Source organism: Lepisosteus oculatus, chromosome 6 (assembly GCF_040954835.1).
Source record: "Lepisosteus oculatus isolate fLepOcu1 chromosome 6, fLepOcu1.hap2, whole genome shotgun sequence".
Lineage (NCBI taxonomy): Eukaryota > Metazoa > Chordata > Actinopteri > Semionotiformes > Lepisosteidae > Lepisosteus > Lepisosteus oculatus.
Genome location: NC_090701.1, coordinates 13,593,063 through 13,612,644, shown reverse-complemented (window position 1 = coordinate 13,612,644; position 19,582 = coordinate 13,593,063). Strand labels below are relative to the sequence as shown.

At 36.8% G+C, this 19,582-nt stretch overlaps 1 protein-coding gene across 5 annotated transcripts in view; it reads right to left on the bottom strand.

Moving 5' to 3' along the window:
• Positions 1-10,141: 10,141 nt before the first annotated feature.
• wdr37 (WD repeat domain 37) overlaps positions 10,142-19,582 on the bottom strand; it is a 47,933-nt gene continuing 38,492 nt past the window's right edge. For all 5 annotated transcript variants that reach the window (XM_015354850.2, XM_015354852.2, XM_015354854.2 and 2 more), the window contains 3 exons: positions 16,205-16,339; positions 15,625-15,739; positions 10,142-14,163 (listed from right to left, as the gene is read on the bottom strand). In XM_015354850.2, the coding sequence (XP_015210336.1) occupies positions 14,032-14,163; positions 15,625-15,739; positions 16,205-16,339 (382 nt within the window). In that variant the 3' untranslated portion in view covers positions 10,142-14,031. The remainder of the gene's footprint in view (positions 14,164-15,624; positions 15,740-16,204; positions 16,340-19,582) is intronic.

Genomic DNA, 19,582 nt, shown 5'->3' with positions numbered 1-19,582 from the left:
AACAGAGAACCCAAGGAATTAACTAAACTGTAAAAAAACATCATTTTCTGCCTGCAGTCGCTGTGCAATTCCCTGAAGGCAGGAGTCTGCGGTACAATAAACATTGTAATTGACAATTTTTTAGGCATTGACTGGGCACGGATACTGAACTGTAATCTAATAGTGAGCAGAACCAGATAACTATGAATCATGACTGCAAGAGAAACAGGTTCAAGTTAGTCAAGCCTTCATTAAATCGTGAAAAAATAAATTTTAACTGATCCTGTACTGATAGTGCTACAGTATAATCTGTAATTAAAATGACTGATATAGTCATATAAAATGTCCAAACATTAAACACAGATCATAATAAATTATGTGGCAAAACAATTATATTAATCAAATGAACGTGCAAAACTATGAACTTTTTATGCATTTACAGTATGCTGAAAAATAACATGAGCAACGTACAAATATTCATTACCTTAGCAGGTGATGTAACTACATTAATGAACAATACCATCTGCTCAACTGATCAATTTCATTAACTCTGGGGCAGCACTTCAATATTAGAAAGGTGCAGGAATGCATTCATGTAGCTCCTTATTCTATAAAGAAGATACTTGGGTCAGAAATTAAAAAACACAGAAATTAGAGAGATACACCAGAAGACAAGGTACCAGAGGGCTTCATGTTTTCCTTGTTGTACAACCCCAGAATTGTACAAAGCCTGTGGGTTATAAAAAAAAAAATCCAGAAGAGTCTGCCTGTGATCGATGACATTTAGTTTTGCAAAACAAGAAAGTAATGAATGTGCAAGTGCTTTTGAGCTGTGACAGTGAACAAGATAAATCTGCTACAGTTCTGGATTTACTGAATGCCTGCAGTTTAAAACACATATAATCATTGCATATGGTCAGTGTTCTTACTTCATACACTCAGATTTTGATTGCAGGATATTACTGTAATGGAAAAGGGAAACATTTGTTTTTTTTATAATGCTATCTGCATTTTACAATGAAAAAATGTGAGATGAATGTCTAAATTAAATGTTATAAATACTGTACTGAGAAAAAGCTATGTATTAAAGTGTTTCATCATTTATAAGACAAACAGAACACAGACCAAAAAAGCAGTCTAAGTTATATTGAAATTAAAACACCAATTTGTACAGATTCTAAGGAATATGCAAACACTCTGCAAACATTACATATAATATAGCCATAGTGTTCAACAGAGAAATTCTCACTTGATGAGGGAAAGCCAGTGTTTTTTACCACTCAAAAGCATACTCACAGCTATGTATCTAGGCTTTAAAAAAAACAAACTCGTTAACAGCACGATGAAATGGCAAACTTGTAGCAGAAAGGTGGCCCAATCTGGATTGGGCTGTTGATTTGCAGACACTCATGAATCAATCCTCAGGCTTCCTCTGTGGGATCAATTATAGTCCCAAACTTAAAGGATTTTAGATATAAATCAACCACTAAGAACTGAAAAGCTTCCCCGAGAAGCACCATGCATCATTGCCTACTGACTGTTAATCTGCACCTGTATTTATTAGATTTGGCGGTAGTCCTATGTTGCAGTGTTGGCTATCCACCATGAAGAATTACATGAGATCTGCCAGAAAGCTGTATTAAAGAGTTAATCAATTTTTATTTACTCACTTGTACTTATTTTCCCTTTACTTAGAACTGTTGTAATGATTTTCTTTTGTCTTTTTTTTACCGGTTCGTATTGATACCTGCCATATTGAGAAAAAAACTCTACTAGCACCCCTCCTCCTTAAAAAGTGTAAACTTTTATACATTTCCCACAGCACTTTCCAAGACTAAGGTACATGAACAGTACCAGCCCGTGTTACTACAGAACCCTTGTGCACAAGACCATGTGACCAGATACTGATGTGTTTGTGCTTGGTATTTTGATGCAGATGTGTTAATGTTGTGTCTGTGATGCTTTGTTATTATGACAGGGCTGTATATAAAGTCTGCCTTACACACAATGCTATTGTTATACTGACAGTTGCAACCTACCAATGATAACAAAAAGACCATGAAAACATATTTTTTCTATTTTGTTCAATTAAAGAGGTGCACTGATGCCAATGTGGTCTCTGAAAATGAAGCTATAACTAGACAACAGACTGTAGATTTAAGAAGAAGTCAATATAAATTGCATGTCATATGCATCTTTACAAAATACAACCTTCTTTATTATTCACATATAAATATATTATTATATAAATATGATTTGATTCTAATTGAACAAGGATTTGTTGAGTTATCCCTCCATGATTCTGACAAAGTCTAGTCACTGTTATATGCAGCTGTAAACTGGCTACTGTTATGAATTCTGCATAGAATGGCCTGTCTGCTAAAAGTGATTGGATGAAGATAATACATAAAAGTATCTAAAATGTCTGATTTAGTTGTTACCAAAAAATTAAAGACATCTACAGAACAGAAGACTTAAATATCTCATGATCAAGGCATCTTGACATCCCTCTAACTTATATTGTGATCTTTTGTGATTCCACATTATTACATTTTCTAACATTGTAATAAAAAGAAATCTCTTTCATGAGCAATGTGATGAATATGTGAATTAACATGAAAAGCAGCAATATCTAATCGACAGATCATTTCTTTGAAATACTTTGATGCACAGACTACAAATTCTAATTAAACTGTTTCCTAGATTTTTAAATTCCTTACATTTGTTCAGCTTTTTTTGTGTTTACATTCATTTTCATGTCTCCATTTAATCTGACTTCTAAATCATGGCAAAAAAAAATTAATTAACTGAACGCAAGCACAAAGCACCACTAAAAAACAGCATTTAGGTGAACAAAGTGTAATCACAATTTACTAGGCAAAGCTTCACAGCTTCACAGCTTATGCAAGTCATTCATAATGTAAATGTGCCAAAACAAACTCTGTTGGAAAAAAGAGAAAGAAAGATCTGATATCAACTTTTTGGTTGTATTTTCCTAATTGGGAAACACAAGATATGATATTTACACTGCGTCCTTAAAAAAGCTGACTAACGTGTTTTTTTAGGGATTAACATCTTTCACATTTGTATTCCTTTAAACATTAAATTGTAGATTGCAGAAACCCTTATATTCTTTTTCATACAGTATAAAAGAAAAGATAAGGAAATATATTTGGACTGTAGGGCAGTACAGGGATAAGGCTACAAACACTCAATACTCAAAAATTCTCAACAAAATCAGCCTAGTAAGCTGATGAGCAAAAAAAAGGTCTAATTTAAACATTCCCAATGCCACTTAACTAGCAGCTAAAGATGTCACCATTTTATGTGTATATCAATAAATACTTCAACAGCAGTAATGATTAAAATATGGTAATTTGGGGTAAAGAGAATATTTCCTGAAATTATTTTCATTTGGCAAGGAGTGTTCATTAATTACTAACCCCTTACAAAATCACAAACATGAAATTCAAGGTAGTGCTGTCAAAAAAACACGTCCTTTAAGCAGCAGCAGAAGATCTGGAAAGGGTGGATGGTGATGGTTGGGACAATATTTTCAAAGGAAGTGGAGCAGTTAGATAAGAACTAAGGAAAGAAAAAAAAGCCATGAAGCACTGGAGCCATCAAGTTCACTCACTATCTTTCCTTTCCATTTCCATAAGGGAGATAAATACAGTATAAGGAAATATATTTTGAGAGTCAATCTTTGATACCTATTGCAATATGCAGTATACTAAGACTCAACAGAAACATATCAGACTATGTATGCAGGTATATTTTGTAAATAAAAAGCAGATTTTGAATATCGATTAGATGATTTTGACATAATTGTGATTAATCGATGACTGTTCCATAGGCACTAAAGAACCTCATTAGTGAGAGTTCATTAGACACTGGTGAAGGGGTGATTTAGCATAATAAATGTCATTGATAAAATCATTTTTCCCAATGGAAAATAAGATAAAACACAGAAAGGAACCAAAATGCTCTACATTTCAAAAGAGCCACACCCTTATGACGTAGGTATGCTGGACTCGCCATATCAGAACCAAGTCATTTTTAGTGATGAATCTAGGCAAACAAAATGTGAGGCTATAACAAAAAGATTAAAGTTACACAATGTATTTTTAGGCTTCAATGTATTTTTAGGCACAATTGTCTCACCCTGTTACAAAAAAGATGACGTTGCTGCTCTTAATCCAGTCTAGAGAAGAGCAACCTGACACATTCCAGGATTGAAAGGAATGTCTTACACCGACCGGCGAAAAGGACTAAATCACACAGCGCAGACTACAAGGGGACGTCATACCAGTATTCTAAATTCTCAAAAGCATTGTCAAAACCAACACAGCGGACCTCTTCAAAATGAATGTGGGAATGCACTTAAACCAATTACTGTAGTAGTGATTTTTTTACCCAAAGGATCTGGGGACTTTGAACAAGCTACCCAACCAAGTGACTGAAACTGATGCTTTGGTTAACTGTTGGGTCCAGATGTGATCGTTTGAGTAGAAGTATTTAGTTACTACAGAACTTCACGTTTAGGGATTCGTGAAAACATGAGACACTACATTGATCAAATCCTGGGAACTCCTTTCTACCCTTATTGTGAGCCCATCCTCACATGGGCTACACTGACAATGACAACTTTTTTGAATTAGCTGCATGTCATCATGCTACCCATGAAACTACAGCTTTGTTTTGAGACACAACTGAACAGTTATGCCCAGATGATCTACTCACCAGACTGGGATCCCATTGAAGAGCTGTAGGATGAGCTGGGATAATGTGTGGTATTTAGGGCTCAGTGACCAGTGAAGAAGCACATGCTTTTTCAGTCTCTACACAAGGAATGGGACAGAAGCCTATATTTTCAACCTGGTACAAAGCATAAGTACAGTAGCTAGAATATCTACTAATGTAGGGTACAAGCAATGAGTCAATAATTTTCACTGTAAAGTTCCTGTTGATGACTACTGTTAAATAAAATACATTTGTCAGTATCTGCTACAAAATGATCTGCCTGTTTTCTAAATTTTATTAAATAAGATTTTTATTAAAATAAGATTATTTTGATGCTTTAAAAATACTATTTAACAACTCAAAATCTTGAGTCTGTATCTAAAATTGAGATATATTTAAGATACAGTACATGCATAGGAAACAGCAACTTTCTGGTATCTTCCCAAAGCTCTCCTGTTTGGACCATATCCTGATGTTATATGTTACAACCATTACTTGCCTAATATTACTTTTGTCCTAAAACTTTTTATTTCTATTATTCTTTAAATGGAGTTGAAAAAGAAAAATTGTGAGAAATTTCGGTCTCCCTTGTTTTGATAACAATAATATTCATACACATAATTCATTGCAACCCAAGCCTGGATTAAAATATGAACCGTTTCTGAACAGTACCATTCAGAAACTTGCATAAAGCATGTACAAATGAGCTTTGAGAAAAGAACACTATTGCTCTTTCTGCCTCAGTGTAATCCCTATATTTGATTAGATTTCTTTAATCTAATCACTAATATCTTTGCATCCCTAAACAGCTGTTTCCTCTTTAATAAAAATATACAGCAGACAATACAGATGAGTAATGGCAGCCATATTGGCACACCAATATGTCCTTCTTTTGCTAGAAAAACTGTTCAACCAGCAAGGGTGTACTTGCAGTCTGAATATCAATTTAGGTTCTTGCACACTCTTGCACAAGAACAAAAAGGTTTCTTTGGTTTTCTTAGTATTGAGATTCTAAATTGCAGTCCATCCTCAGATGTAAGCAGTGGTAACTGATCTGTACTCCAACAATGTTTAACAGCAGCACATAACCTCACCAGTTACAGCTTTCCTGGGATAGAGAGGACAACTGCCTCATCAGTTCAGGATTCTGTTAGCTTTTCAAGATTAACAAAGGTATTAGGTATCAATGGACCAGAGTGAATATTAAAGCAAACACTGTTCACAGTCTATCAGTAAACAGGTATGTGTTTCCACACTTCTAAAATTATTAGAGGAACATGAAATAACTGTGATTGGAGAAATGGTAATGTTTAAAAAGTACCCTACTTTATAGGACAAAGTTAAACTTCTGCACTTGAACAGCTTTAAAAGTAAAAGGAAAACACCTTGGACTGCCACTTACTGTAGGAGTATCCTTAAGAGTTAAGAGTTTCTTAAGAGTTTCCTCATCAATCCCTGTAGTATATCACAGAAAAGCAGTCTACAGAAAATGTGTTTTTTAACCAGTGTATTGCCATTTTCTGTAAGATTTAACACAAAGAAATACTGAAGATTTCAATGTAAAACATTATTGATTTGCTTGGAGGTGTAGTGACCTAAAAAGCCTTCATGATTTATATGAAGACATTAAACAGTGAGAGTGTGTACTCCCATGCTAAGATTCCATGTACATAATCATTAAATGCTAAATGCCATTTCTAAAACACACCTTACAATATGTAAAAGATAATCCAATATACACATAATGCAACACTTTTTCACAACTGTCTGGTTATAGTTTCATGGTTAAAAGAAATGTAACAACACAAAACCCTATCAGTTTTGTATTTAATCCACAATATTTTACACCGAATCTGAAATAAAAATAAACTTTAATTTGCTCAAGTGGATGCTGTCCAAGATGGCACTGTTCAATGGTGACCTCTCGCGTGTAGCTCTCTCGTTTATTGTTTATTTTCGTGTTATGTCTCGTTTTATATTAAAACAATACGTTTGTGACCATCACCTACGACCGATAAACACTCCTGGACCTGAGCCTCGGGTGTAGATTAGGTGGAATTGAAAGTACACGGCTTTTCTTCTCAAGCAGAGGAAACAGGGACACGAATGCAAAAGGAAGCGGCGTGTTAGCGCGCCTACCAGTCCCCGCTCGCCAGCAACGTGTTTGCACGGGTGCAGTCGCTGGACAGTAAGATCGACGAACTTCACTGTCGCACCAACACTCAGCGCGACTGGAGAGACCGCTGCGTCTTCTGTTTCACTGGAACTTGGCCGAAACCCAGCATTCCCGATGCCGCTGGATTCACTCATTACATAGTGGACAGACAGCTGATTCTAACGGCAAGGGGAAAGGAGGTGGAGCGTTTCATGATTAATAACCTTTGGTGCACTGACGTAGAAATTCTCAATAGGTCTTGCTCAACTAATCGGGAATACCTACCATAACATGTCGGCCTTTTTACGTATAGAGGGAACTTACGGCTGTTATTATGACCGTTGTGTACATCCACCAACATGCTAGTACTGAATCCGCACTCAGCGCCATCAGTAAATACGAAACATGCATCCGGAAGCTGTTTCTGTTGTGGCGGGGGACATTAACCGCTGCAGACTTACTGCCAAAATACTTTCAACACGTCTCTGTTCCCACTAGAGGCAATAACACACTGGATCACTGCTACACCACCATTAGAGCATACCGCTCCATTGCACGTCCGCATTTCGGGAAGTCTGACCGCGCCTCCGTTCTCTTCTTCCTGTTTACAAGCAGAAGCTAAATACTGCTCCACCTGCAATTAAAGACCGTGCAGTACTGGTCAGACGCTGCTGAGCAATCACTTCACCAACGGTTTTGAAGTGGCTGACTGGTGTGTTTTCAAAGATGCTTCCAGTGATCTAAATGAGTATACAGAGGTGGTCACATCCTACGCCAACTACTGTGTGGACAGGTGTGTTTCTACCAAGAAGATCCGGATATATCCCAATCATAAGTCCTGGTTGAACAAGAACACAGAACTGTGTCAAACAAATCAAGGTATGACCTGGAGAAAGCTATTAAACTGCCAAAACAGAAGTACAAGGACAAATTAGACAAACAGATTGGTGGGGTGACAAAAGGCGCATGTTCCAAGGCTTACAGGCAATCATGGACTATTAAGGCAACACCAGCAGTATTTCCTCCACTGAAGCATCTCTATCAGATAAGCTGAACACCTTTAACTCCTGTTTTGAGGCTCAGAACACTGAGCCCACTATCAAGACTCCCAGTGAACCTGGGAAATTTGTTACAGCTCTCTAAACATGAGGTGTGTAGAGAGTGAAAACCCATAAAGCAGCTGGCCCAGATGATGTCTCCCCTCGTGTCCTTAAAACCTGTGCAGACCAGCTATCTCCTGTGTATACAGACATTTTTAACCTATCTCTCTGTCAGTTGTGCTTTAAGAAAACTACAATTGTGCCACTGCACAAGAAGACCAAGGTACAGTAACATGTTTGAACAATAACCGCCCAGTGGCACTCACTTCAGTGGTCATGAAGTGACTGGAGACCCTACTTTTGTCATATTTAAATTGCTCTATCCCAGCAAATCTGAAAAGGGCACAACAGCGCCTGCATATTCTGCAGTGCTTAAAGAAATGTGGCATGGGAATGCAGTTCCTCATGAACTCTTGCCACAGCACCATAGAAAATGTCCTCACTAGTGGTCTCACTATGTGGTACAGCAATACTGCCATGTATGACAAGAGATGCTCTACAAAGGGTTGAGGCAGTGTCACTGAGGATTATAGGATGTGATTTACCATCAATCAGTGAAATCCACACCATCCGCTGTCGCAGTAAAGCCCAAGCCATCATTTAGGATCCCAACCATCCCGGCCACAAGCTGTTTTCCCCCCTGTGCTCTGGCAAGCGGTACCGCTCTACTGAAGCACAGACCACTAGACTCAACAGCTTCTATCCCACTGCAGTACGCATTCTCGATCGCTAACTGCAGTGCCTACACATCTGTACTACACACTTTTTGCATGGTCTGCCTTGTTTGTTTTTGGTCTGGTCTCACTACTACATATTTATTTTTCCACAACATATGTATTGTTCCTGTTGTCTACACGGTGTGGTGCTATCTCTTGCACTATGTATATCCCGAGAGATCAGCACGATTAAGAATTCCAATAAACATGTACATATGGCAATAAACTACTCTACTCCTCACCATAGATCTAATTGCATCATCTAACATTCATTAAAAACATTTTTAAAAAGTAAACTGTAATTACTTAAGTTCTAAGAATGAAGTTACAGTTTTCCTCATAAAAAAAAACCATATTTCCCCTTTCTATTGCTCAAATTTGACCTACAAGTATAGGTAGAGGTTCAAAAATTCAAAAATTAAGTTTTTGAATTTTTAAGACTAAAAAATCTTAAGGTACAATAAGGCTGTGCATTTCATAATACTAGTTCAGGAAAAAAAACTGTTGCTGTAACCCGTACTTGCTTTATTTCGTACCATTATGTAATCCAAAATTATAAAAATTGGAGGTTAATTCAACACTATAAAGTAGAAAGGAAAAATACTCTTTTTTCGAGTGTAAAGAAAATGAAAGAGTGCAGAAACATTAAGCAAATGAGTGGATAAGCAAACCGAAGAAAGAGCATGTGAAAATGGACATGGCAGGTGAGGAATTGGAAATCTGGGGGGATGAATTTCAGGAGAGGAAGGAAAAACTGAAGTCTGCAAAAGAATGGAGAGCTTTAAAAATGAAATTTGTCAATCAATGTCGATCAACAGAAGGTGTGATCCTAGTTTAAGGTTAATCTTGGCTTCGTATGGCTTTCCTAGGAGCTGGAACCCCTGTGAAAAAGCACAGAAATTAAGTAATCAATAAGTCAAGAGACATCATAAATGCCTTCCGTATTTAGTGTATACGGAATAGTGTAAGGAATAACTAACGTTTTTATCTCTGTATACTCTTCCATGAACAAGACTAAGCAATTCAAAGAATTGAGCAAAAATCACCATATTTTATTCGTTTTACCAAGCTTGTTCTTCACACTATATTTTCCACATTAAGTTTCTGTTTGGAAATTGGAGAAAAAAAAATGGTTAATTTTAAAGTACCCACAGACTGTCCATGGCATTTCTATCTGCATAGTTTTCTATTTTCTATAGTTTGTCACCAGATAAACATTCAGAACACCAAGGACTTCATTTTGAAGTGATTTTGTTTAGGCTTTGAGAGTTATATCAGAATTTTTTCTTCTGTGATTTCAGTTTTGTCTCGTGACAGCTTTCCTCTTCAGAGTCAATATTAAACACTGCAAAACTAAGAACCAATATTCATAGCTACAGCCAATTGCTGAAGGTTTTTCAAACTTTTAGTTCCAAAAAAATCTGTGACATTAAGTAATAAAGCAGATCTTTAGGCAGCAAACTTTTATTTTATCTAATACAGGATCCATAAAAGCATAACCAAGTTGTAATACATTTGCATAAAATAAATCAAAATGTGCTAAAAATAAAGAACAGGTGTTTCAGGAAACTGTGTGAAGTAAAAGATAGAAGACAAGCATGTGTGGCAGTAGGTACGCTAATATTGTTATTGGCAAAAATGACTTTCTGTACACCATATTTATGCAGTATACTTTAATGTGTCTTCCACTACTACAGTGTTTTTTTTACAATTATATGAAGGCATGTGATTTTTTTAAAACACTATTATACAAAAGCAGTGAAAAAAACAACAACCTATATCTATAAATTCAATTTTCCAAGAGAAGTTCCAAAGAAATTATATGTTATAAAAAAGCATTTAAACATTTGGTAAAATACTGTCAAACAGCAGAGATGAATGCTTGAACTGAGCAAAATAAACAATTGTAAAAAATGCTCGGCCCTTGATAATGAAACAATGTAACTATTTTGCAAATACTGCGGATCACAAATAAAAATCAATCGGGTGCTGTTGGTTCTGAACTTGAGAAGGCATGCAACAAATACTGTATGTGGTGGTGCTTCACCTACTACACAATAATTAATTCAGCTATCAATTTTGCATTTCTACATATGCATAACCAGATGAAGAGCTTTACAGTGGTGGATAATGTAAGGTCATTTTTCAAATGATGTCTACCATTTACTTCATCATAAATTACAAATATGATAAATCAAGTTTTATTAACCAAGTGAATAACTTTGCATTGACAAACCTCCATCTTTTAAAGACAATGCAGCATTTTAGTTTCTAAACCAGGAATTCCATAACAGTTTCAATTATAAACAAAAGGTTTCCATAAGAGTGATTATAATAAAGTATAGTCTATGATTGGCTGTTAGGGAATTACTTTTACTTTTAGGTTCACTGGTCCATATAGACTATAATGGAGATTAATATGCTACATTTAGTGGGACACACTACAGCAATGAAGTGACACAGGATCTGCATTGTGTATCTGCAATTTGAGTAAACTATCATTTTACAGTGTGAACCTCCATATCTGACAGCTTTTTGAGAAAGGTAAACACATTGCTAAAAATGTACTGTATATATATATTTCAAGACCTAAGTCATGTCAAAAACTAGTGAAAGTCCCTGCTTCAGATACTGGGGGCAATTGCTCTTGTTGGAAACTCTGTATCTTTAAGAAAAGGTGTTTTAATGTCTCTCAGAATAAATTCATATTAACAACACCTGAAGTAAAGAATCCTACCCCTTTGCCATTGCAATAGTTAAAACATTTCAAAGGAAAATTGGTTTGCCCTTTCTGCTTAATTTTAAAATAACAAGTAAAACTATTTTTAAAAAGAAACATTTATTTAGTTCCTTTCAATACATATCCAATTCTTTATTCATAAAATACAAAATCATAAGCTGCTAAAAATGCCTGAAGCTAATCGCTATGAAAATGCCAAACCGATTTCTATTAGCACCAAAGAAAGTAAATGTCATTTGACTGCCAGGTAACAGTTTGGTGAAAGTAGCTACACAGACAATAAAGCTTCACAACAAAGTAAAATTTACAATATATAATGCATCAAAGAAACCAGGAATCATTCTTAGACAAAAAAAGGCAAAGGAGATCAATCAATACAAGTCTAAAGCAAGACCAACACATTTTTTCAACCTGAGTTTTCAGGGCAAAAGAAAGTGGTCAGCTCAGATGGCAAACAATATAAAACATTAGCATGCCCGCTATCGTTATTACTGGGAAGCAAAGGTCTTAATTACAAAATGTTACAAAAACTGGACATTGGTACAGTGGAATTACATATTATTGCCATATGAGTCCATTTTAGATCTTAATGGCAGTAGTTCACTCATAAGAATATTGCATAATGCCTGTAGCCAAATGGGAAGATGGTTGTGAAATTGAGGATCTCTCTCTTCTTGGGGTAAGAAAACATTTCACAATAGAGGCCATGCTAACCAAAAAAGCACAAGCAGATAATATAACCCCATCAAGAAATCTTCCAATGGGAAAGTGATTAATTTTTCAATATGAAAAGGACCCCACATGCACAGCAAATATAGATACTGTATATAGGTACCTTTCAAACAAAACTTCATAAAAATATTACACCAGCATCTTGAAAATAAAAACCTGATAAAAAAAGCATTCCATTACTTGATAACTACAATGTCTGCACAATACTGTATATACATCAGGGGTACAACTGCTCTGAGTTTCTCAAACTGGAAAAAAATCGTTTTGAAAAAAATCCTGGAATTAAATCTGCAATGACCTCAGATCAAGGACAGAATATTTGGATTTGCAGAAAAGATGTTGTCATTCTGTTCTTAATTGTTTTTGACAGTTACTCCTATGCCATAATCTTCCATCCCTACTTTGCTAACATACGTAAAGAAAAACAGACTCTCCTAATTCATCCGACACATTGGAAATCTAAGTGGCCAGGTACTGTCCACAGTAGTCATTTACAGACATAATATTATGACTGCATTTAAAATCAAATTATCTGAAGCCACAGGGTTATGCTGGTGTTTGCTGGCACTCTTTGCATGTATGTAAAGACAAAGGAACAAAAGAGCTTTTGCGCCAGTGCAAAGCAAAAACCTCATAAGATGTATCTGTCAATGCTACAGCATAATAATGAATTGTGTTGCGTTGTTTGCTTTAAGCATACAAGAACCATCAAAGAATTTTATCTCCATGTATTATACTGAATAATTACATTCTAAATAATTTTATGTAGAATGTCTTGAAAAGCAAAAACACTTGACCCATCAAATCCATTAACCACCCTTAATGTACAAGAAATGTCACAGGTCTTTAAACATCTGTGCACCGTGACCACTAAATATACCGACAATCCACACATTATTTATAATGCTGCAGTATTTATGTACTATTTTAAAAACTGAAGAAAGGAGACTACAGATATATTGGGCCAAAATACAGAACAGGGCACCGAGAACTTAACACTGACATCTGGGATTCATTCAGGTATGGTCTTTAAACACAAACCGGGGTAGACAAGTATATAAGTCAAATTTCTATTGGTATCAGCAAAATCATTATTTTTCCTTTCCTTCCGCCTGAAGTACAGTAGTTACATACCTCCTGAAATTTCCTGAAGCTATGAAGTAATGCTTTACCCTCAATTCAATGCAAATTCATAGTACAGCACCAGTGACACACAAGTCCACAAAATACCCAATATAAGATTATGTAAAAGTCTGTACAATGACTGTGCTGAAAGTAAATGGAAAATATTCAATGTAATAGCCTCAAATATGTAATATTTAAGATGCACACTAAAAACCCTAGATGACGTTTTTCATATAGCTTCAGCTGCACTAACAGACACTAATTCAAGCCAAGTCCACATTTAGAAGACTTAAGAGCCTAAAAACACTAGGACCAGGATTTCTGTGCAAAGTCTACACACAGCCAGAGTGTGCGTTGAAAGCATGAGAAAGGAAAATGTCAGACAAGGAGGTGGGTATGTGAAATATTCAATGCAAAGATTTTCATTTTGATCCACAGCATGAGGAGGCCCTTCTACTTTAACTATTGTTCAGTAACTTAAGTTGACCTCGGTTTACCTGGCTACAGTCTTCTTAATAAAAAAAAGGCTAAGAGACTTCTTACATTACAATATATGGGATTTAAAACCGAACAATCACACACGTTTATATACATTCCATGCAGACTGTGCACATTGCAGCGAAAACACAACATATACACAAGACTTTCTCCCTGGAGAAAGTTTCACATTGATGCCAAGATCAGCACGAGGACTTTTCATGAGTAGGAAGGAGTTCGTGACTTAATGCACAGCTATCAGATTTATTTTTCCTGTAACAGAGCAGGGATGTTGATGTTCCATCCAATTGCCTGGCGATCAAACCCACAGGTGAAGAGATTGCATGTTGGATTGTCCTCACTCCAGGCTGTGCAGCACACCATGCGTCGATGCCCCTTTAAGTAAAACAACAGACAATTCAGTAGTGTCTGTGCCACGCGTAGCTGAAAAATAACAATACATAACTCCAAACAAAAACACATCTTCTCCTACTTTAAGTGTATACGGCATCGGTATATTCCCCACACATGCTAGAATTTTTTTTTCCCCACAGAACCTCAAGGATGAGTAATGAGTAAGGCCATTCAGGATAATACACCAAAACCAACATTTCAGTTTTAACAACACATAAAAACAATGAAATTCAAAAGAACAGAGGTATTGATTTAGGGCAGAAAATACTAGTGAATATGTTTTTCCACAAAGCCTTACAGATGTCTAAAATGGGCTTTTCAATCAAGCAGTTAAGGCCAAAACGTTAAGAAATGGCTGGACAAAGGTTTAGATTCATTTAAACCTTGCAATCACCTCATATCACCCTGCAACTCACAACTGGCAACCCACTGAAGCTAAGCAGGTGTGAGCCTGGTCAGTACCTGGATGGAGACCTCCTGGGAAAAAACTAAGGTTGCTGCTGGAAGAGGTGTTAGTGGGGCCAGCAGGGGGCGCTCACCCTGTGGTCCATGTGGGTCCTAATGCCCCAGTATAGTGACCGGGACACTATACTGTAAACAGGTGCCGTCCTTCGGATGAGACGTAAAACCGAGGTCCTGACTCTCTGTGATCATTAAAAATCCCAGGGCGCTTCTCGAAAAGAGTAGGGGTGTAACCCCGGTGTCCTGGCCAAATTTCCCCCCTGGTCTTTACCCCATCATGGCCTCCTAATAATCCCCCTCTATGAATTGGCTACATTACTCTGCTCTCCTCCCCACTGATAGCTGATGTGTGGTGAGCGTTCTGGCGCACTATGGCTGCCGTTGCATCATCCAGGTGGATGCTGCACATTGGTGGTGGTGGAGGGGAGTCCCCATTACCTGTAAAGCGCTTTGAGTGGAGTGTCCAGAAAAGCGCTATATAAGTGTAAGCAATTATTATTATTATTATTTAACCGCTACTCAACCAAATGATTACAATGACCCAAATGGCCTACTCTCCTTTACAACCTTACTTATATAATTTGGTTTCCCCCAGATGCCCCACAACCCTATGCTGAAAAAGACCTGTGTATATTCATTTCTGAATTCAGTTGCTCTTGATTTCTGTTTGTGAAAAACCCAACTGGTATCCCTTCACAATTTATTAGAGAATCACTATGGTAGGGTACAGCATCATTGTTCCTGGAGCATTCCACTATTAGTTTTAAACCGTGAGTACAGATCCTGATACCTCTAATGAATAAAATAAGTGGTGCAATTAAGTTCTTCAGAGCTCAGCTGGATCAAAATCCAGAAGAGCCTGTGGCTGTCCAGTACCAGATGTGTGCACCCCCAGCGTATGTGTATAAGAGGGTGAATTGCCTGTGTTTGTCACTTTTCAAGTTTTTCTGCCTGTATCTGCATTCCAATGGGTTGTCTTACCTGTCTGTTACTGCGTGGGAGGCGTGCTAACCGAACTCCTGCAATGTCGAACAAGCGGACTTGCCGATTATCATGTGGAAGAGCAATGATTCTTTGGTTTACGGACACGCTAATCCTAGAAAAAAAAAAGACATAGATGCATTGACTGAAATCTTTATAAAAAACAGCATTAGTTTAAAAAAAAAAGTAAATGCCAGGGTACTTTGCTTTTGAGAAAATACAAGACTTTCAGTTAATTACTATTTAGGGCATCAGATTTATGCAGTAAATATTGTTTTAGAGCTACAGTTAATTTACATAGTAGCGGGCCTTGTATAAAGGTTTTGTAAAGCACTTTCTTGATGATTGATTACAAAATGTATGATTTCTTCAAATCTAATTTACTATTACAGAAATCTTACAGAGGGCTATAAAAGCTCAAAGAAAAGTAGTAATACCTCAAATGTATGTGACCACCAATACATAACTAACCAACGGTATATTATTCTAGACCAATGATGATGACTGGAATTTTATAATGAGGCACAGCATGTAAATAAAAAAAATTTAGTTATCTTACTAGACCAATCATATCCTTTACCTGTTAACTGCTGAGTCAGTTCTGATAGTAGCTATTGGAGATCTCATGTTCTTCAAGTCCCAGACCTTTACAGTTCGATCATCACTTCCAGATACGACATTGTCCCCTACTGTGAACACTGCAGATGTGACAGTACTGCAATACACCAGAAAACAAGAGCACAGGTCAATTTCCAAAGGCTAGGCAAAGCTATACATCCCCATGCTCCTTCCTTAACTCACTGGACAACTTCTGGAATATATAAAAAAAATAACACCTCCCTTTCTCCTCCATAGGCAAATCCTGTCCTTATAGGAAATTCTTGTAATCCTCTGCTTTGTCTATACATTAAATTTATCACATTTTCCTGCTTCCCAGAAGTTCTCTTAACGAAATGCTTAAATCTTGCCACATATCTTGTCTTGCAATAACAGCCATATGAAACACTTTTTGAAAGAAAAATGTATTGAACCCAGTCTCGGTTGCCTTTCAAATACTTTTCTATTATGTGGTGGCCGAATAAACCTAAGTGGGGCTAAATTATTAGTATTCTGCATGACCATCTGCAAAATAATTAGTATTTAATATTTTTAGTGGGTTTTTTCTTGCCATGTGACGTGATGTGTCCCTTATACTCACTACGAAACAATTTTTTTTAAAAACAGAAAAAAATCTGCTAATTATGAAATGACTACTCCATTTTATTTTTTACGTCAGTAGTTGAGTACATTGTCATTAATCCCTCAAGCAGGTTACAGGAAAAGACGATGACTAAACCTAGACATTAACAATTTGCGCATTTCAGTCCAAGAGTTTATCAACCATTGTATGTGTATATAATTGCATATTTTCTAAAGCTGTTGAATATTGTTTAGATAACCTGTACATTTTGACAGCACACAGATGTGATTAGTGTACAACCACATACTTCTACAATATTTAAAATGCTTGTGGTTAACAATGCCCAAAGAGCAATGAATGTTTTGCTCAAGTTGGATCCACTGAAAAGCACAAATTGGCTTTTAAAGTGGGATGTGTCACTGTGAAAAAAACACAGAATGCTAAACAAGATGTACAATGCCAAACAATGAAACAAAGATCGGTCACAAACCCCTTTTTATGTCCTTTAATAGGAAAAGCCCATCAAAAGTCAGTATAATAATGTAATATTTAAAAACAGATGTGCAACAGACGATCGGAAGAAATGGCTTCTCTAAAGATGCATAGTAACACTGTAACATAAGGAACAATGGACACTGTTGATGTGTGCTAATTTATCCGATTGAGAAATGTGTTGTTGTCATCACCTGTAGCAAGTTTAAATCACTTTTTAACATTAATGTCATAATGATCCCTTAGCGTTATACCCACAAAGATGAAAAAAAACCTCTTCCAGGAAAAGCACTATATGAGCTGCCATTCAGTGCCGGTCTATAATTTATTCCGCTGATGTGAAATATTTTAAGAAGCAGCAGGACGAACGTTACACCATCGGTGCCTCAGCTTTAAACAGCAGACTGGGATAATGTCATATGAATACGCGAGAGGGCCTGAAAGTCACCACCCTTCAGGGTCAGGGCTCGTGTGAAGTGCAGTCCTCAGCTCATTTCTCTGAAAAGTGATATAGAGAACTTGCAGATCGCTGAGGTCATGCACATTAATTTAATGGAGTTTAATATTTCTAATTTATAATGTCAGTCGTTCCTGTCACTTTTCTGTGCTACTAAAAAAGAATTTGATTTCATGTTCTGTTCTGGCTGCTGATTAAGATTAGCGCCGTCCCAGCCAGAGGGGCCCCACTCACGCTAGCCCTCTTAATTTAAATTGACATTATATTAAGGTTTAATTAGGGCTAAACTCTAACGCATTAACGATGCAGGCATGCTTACTGTACTTAATATTACTGCGAGGCTCACTTGCACAGATTTCAAACTAATGCACGCCACGAAAAGCATTTTTTTGACATTGTAGGTCGTCACTAGGGAACAGAAGGAAAGTTAATAGATTAAAAGCTTGATTAAAATCCTATTATAACTTAGAAGATATTTTTAAATGTACTATTCCCCGGAGCCTGCTGACAAGCAAGGTCAAGACTCATTAGGCGAAGGGAAGAAGGTCACAGAACTGAAATAAAATGAGATCATAAGTGCGACACCATAATACCATAAGCTGACAGGTGCTTCCCACTTATTCCACTTGTCAAAACTGTTTGCTGTAATTGTGTTATATTTTATACATTTCGCTACGTAGCAAGGCAGACTAGGGGTGATTGCTCTTCATATGCCAATTTAGGCAGTTTTGCTTCTAAAAGCCAGACATCACAATGGCATCATGTGTGACTGAGGGATAATGGGATGTACAGCGATTCTTTAAAATAAATTAAATGCTACAGATTTGTCCTGGTAAACTGTCAATTTAAAAACAATAATGGCAATTTCTGGTATCTACAAGCAAGCAGTACAGAAAACCTGAAGCAGCAGAGTAATGATAAATGCTTTTAATGGAGTTCTGTAACCACATAGATGTTGTACCATATCATTTTCTATGCACTTTATACAGTTTTATGCAAACATTTGGGCACCACTGGCCAAATTACATGTTCTGTTGATTTTCTAAGTTAAAAGAATTTAACACAACCTCTGCAGCAGACAAACTTAAACTTGACATGTATCTGCCAATAATAACGCAGTTATTATTTATTTGCTGAATTTCACAGATTGAAAAAAATAAAATTGTAAATGTGGCATGTGCAAAAGTATCCAGTTTGAACCACCAGTGTTATTTTTTGTAAGGTCTCAGAACTTAGGCTTTAATCTAAGTCAGATGATGACAATTCCAGAGTTTCATAAATTCTCTGACTCTTCGAACCCCTCAGGCTGTTGTGCTTACTCTCAACAACCATGGGCTCCTCTAGCAGCTGACTGAGGATCAGAAAATAAAGATAATCGACTCTTACAAAGCAGGGAAAGGCTATAAAAAGATATCTAAATGCTTCCTGCTTGCAATTTCCACTGTCCGAAATGTCATTAAGAAATGGAAGTTAAGGGAAACTGTTGAAGTCAAGACAAGATCTGGAAAACTAAGAAAAATCTCAGATAGAACTGCTCGTAGACTGGTGAGGAATGCAAAGCAAAACCCCCATATCACTGCAAAGGACCTGCAGGAAGGTTTAGCTGGCACAGGAGTCGTGGTGCACAAACATGATCTGCATGGAAGAATCATCAGAAGGAAACGGTACCTGCGATCTCATCACAAAAGTCAACATCTGAAGTATGCAATACAGCACTTAGATAAGTGCAGAGGCGTTTTGGAACCAAGTGCTGTGGTCTGATGAAGTAAAAATTGAACTCTCTGGCTACAATCACCAAAGGTACGTTTGGAGAAAAAAAAAGGAGAAGC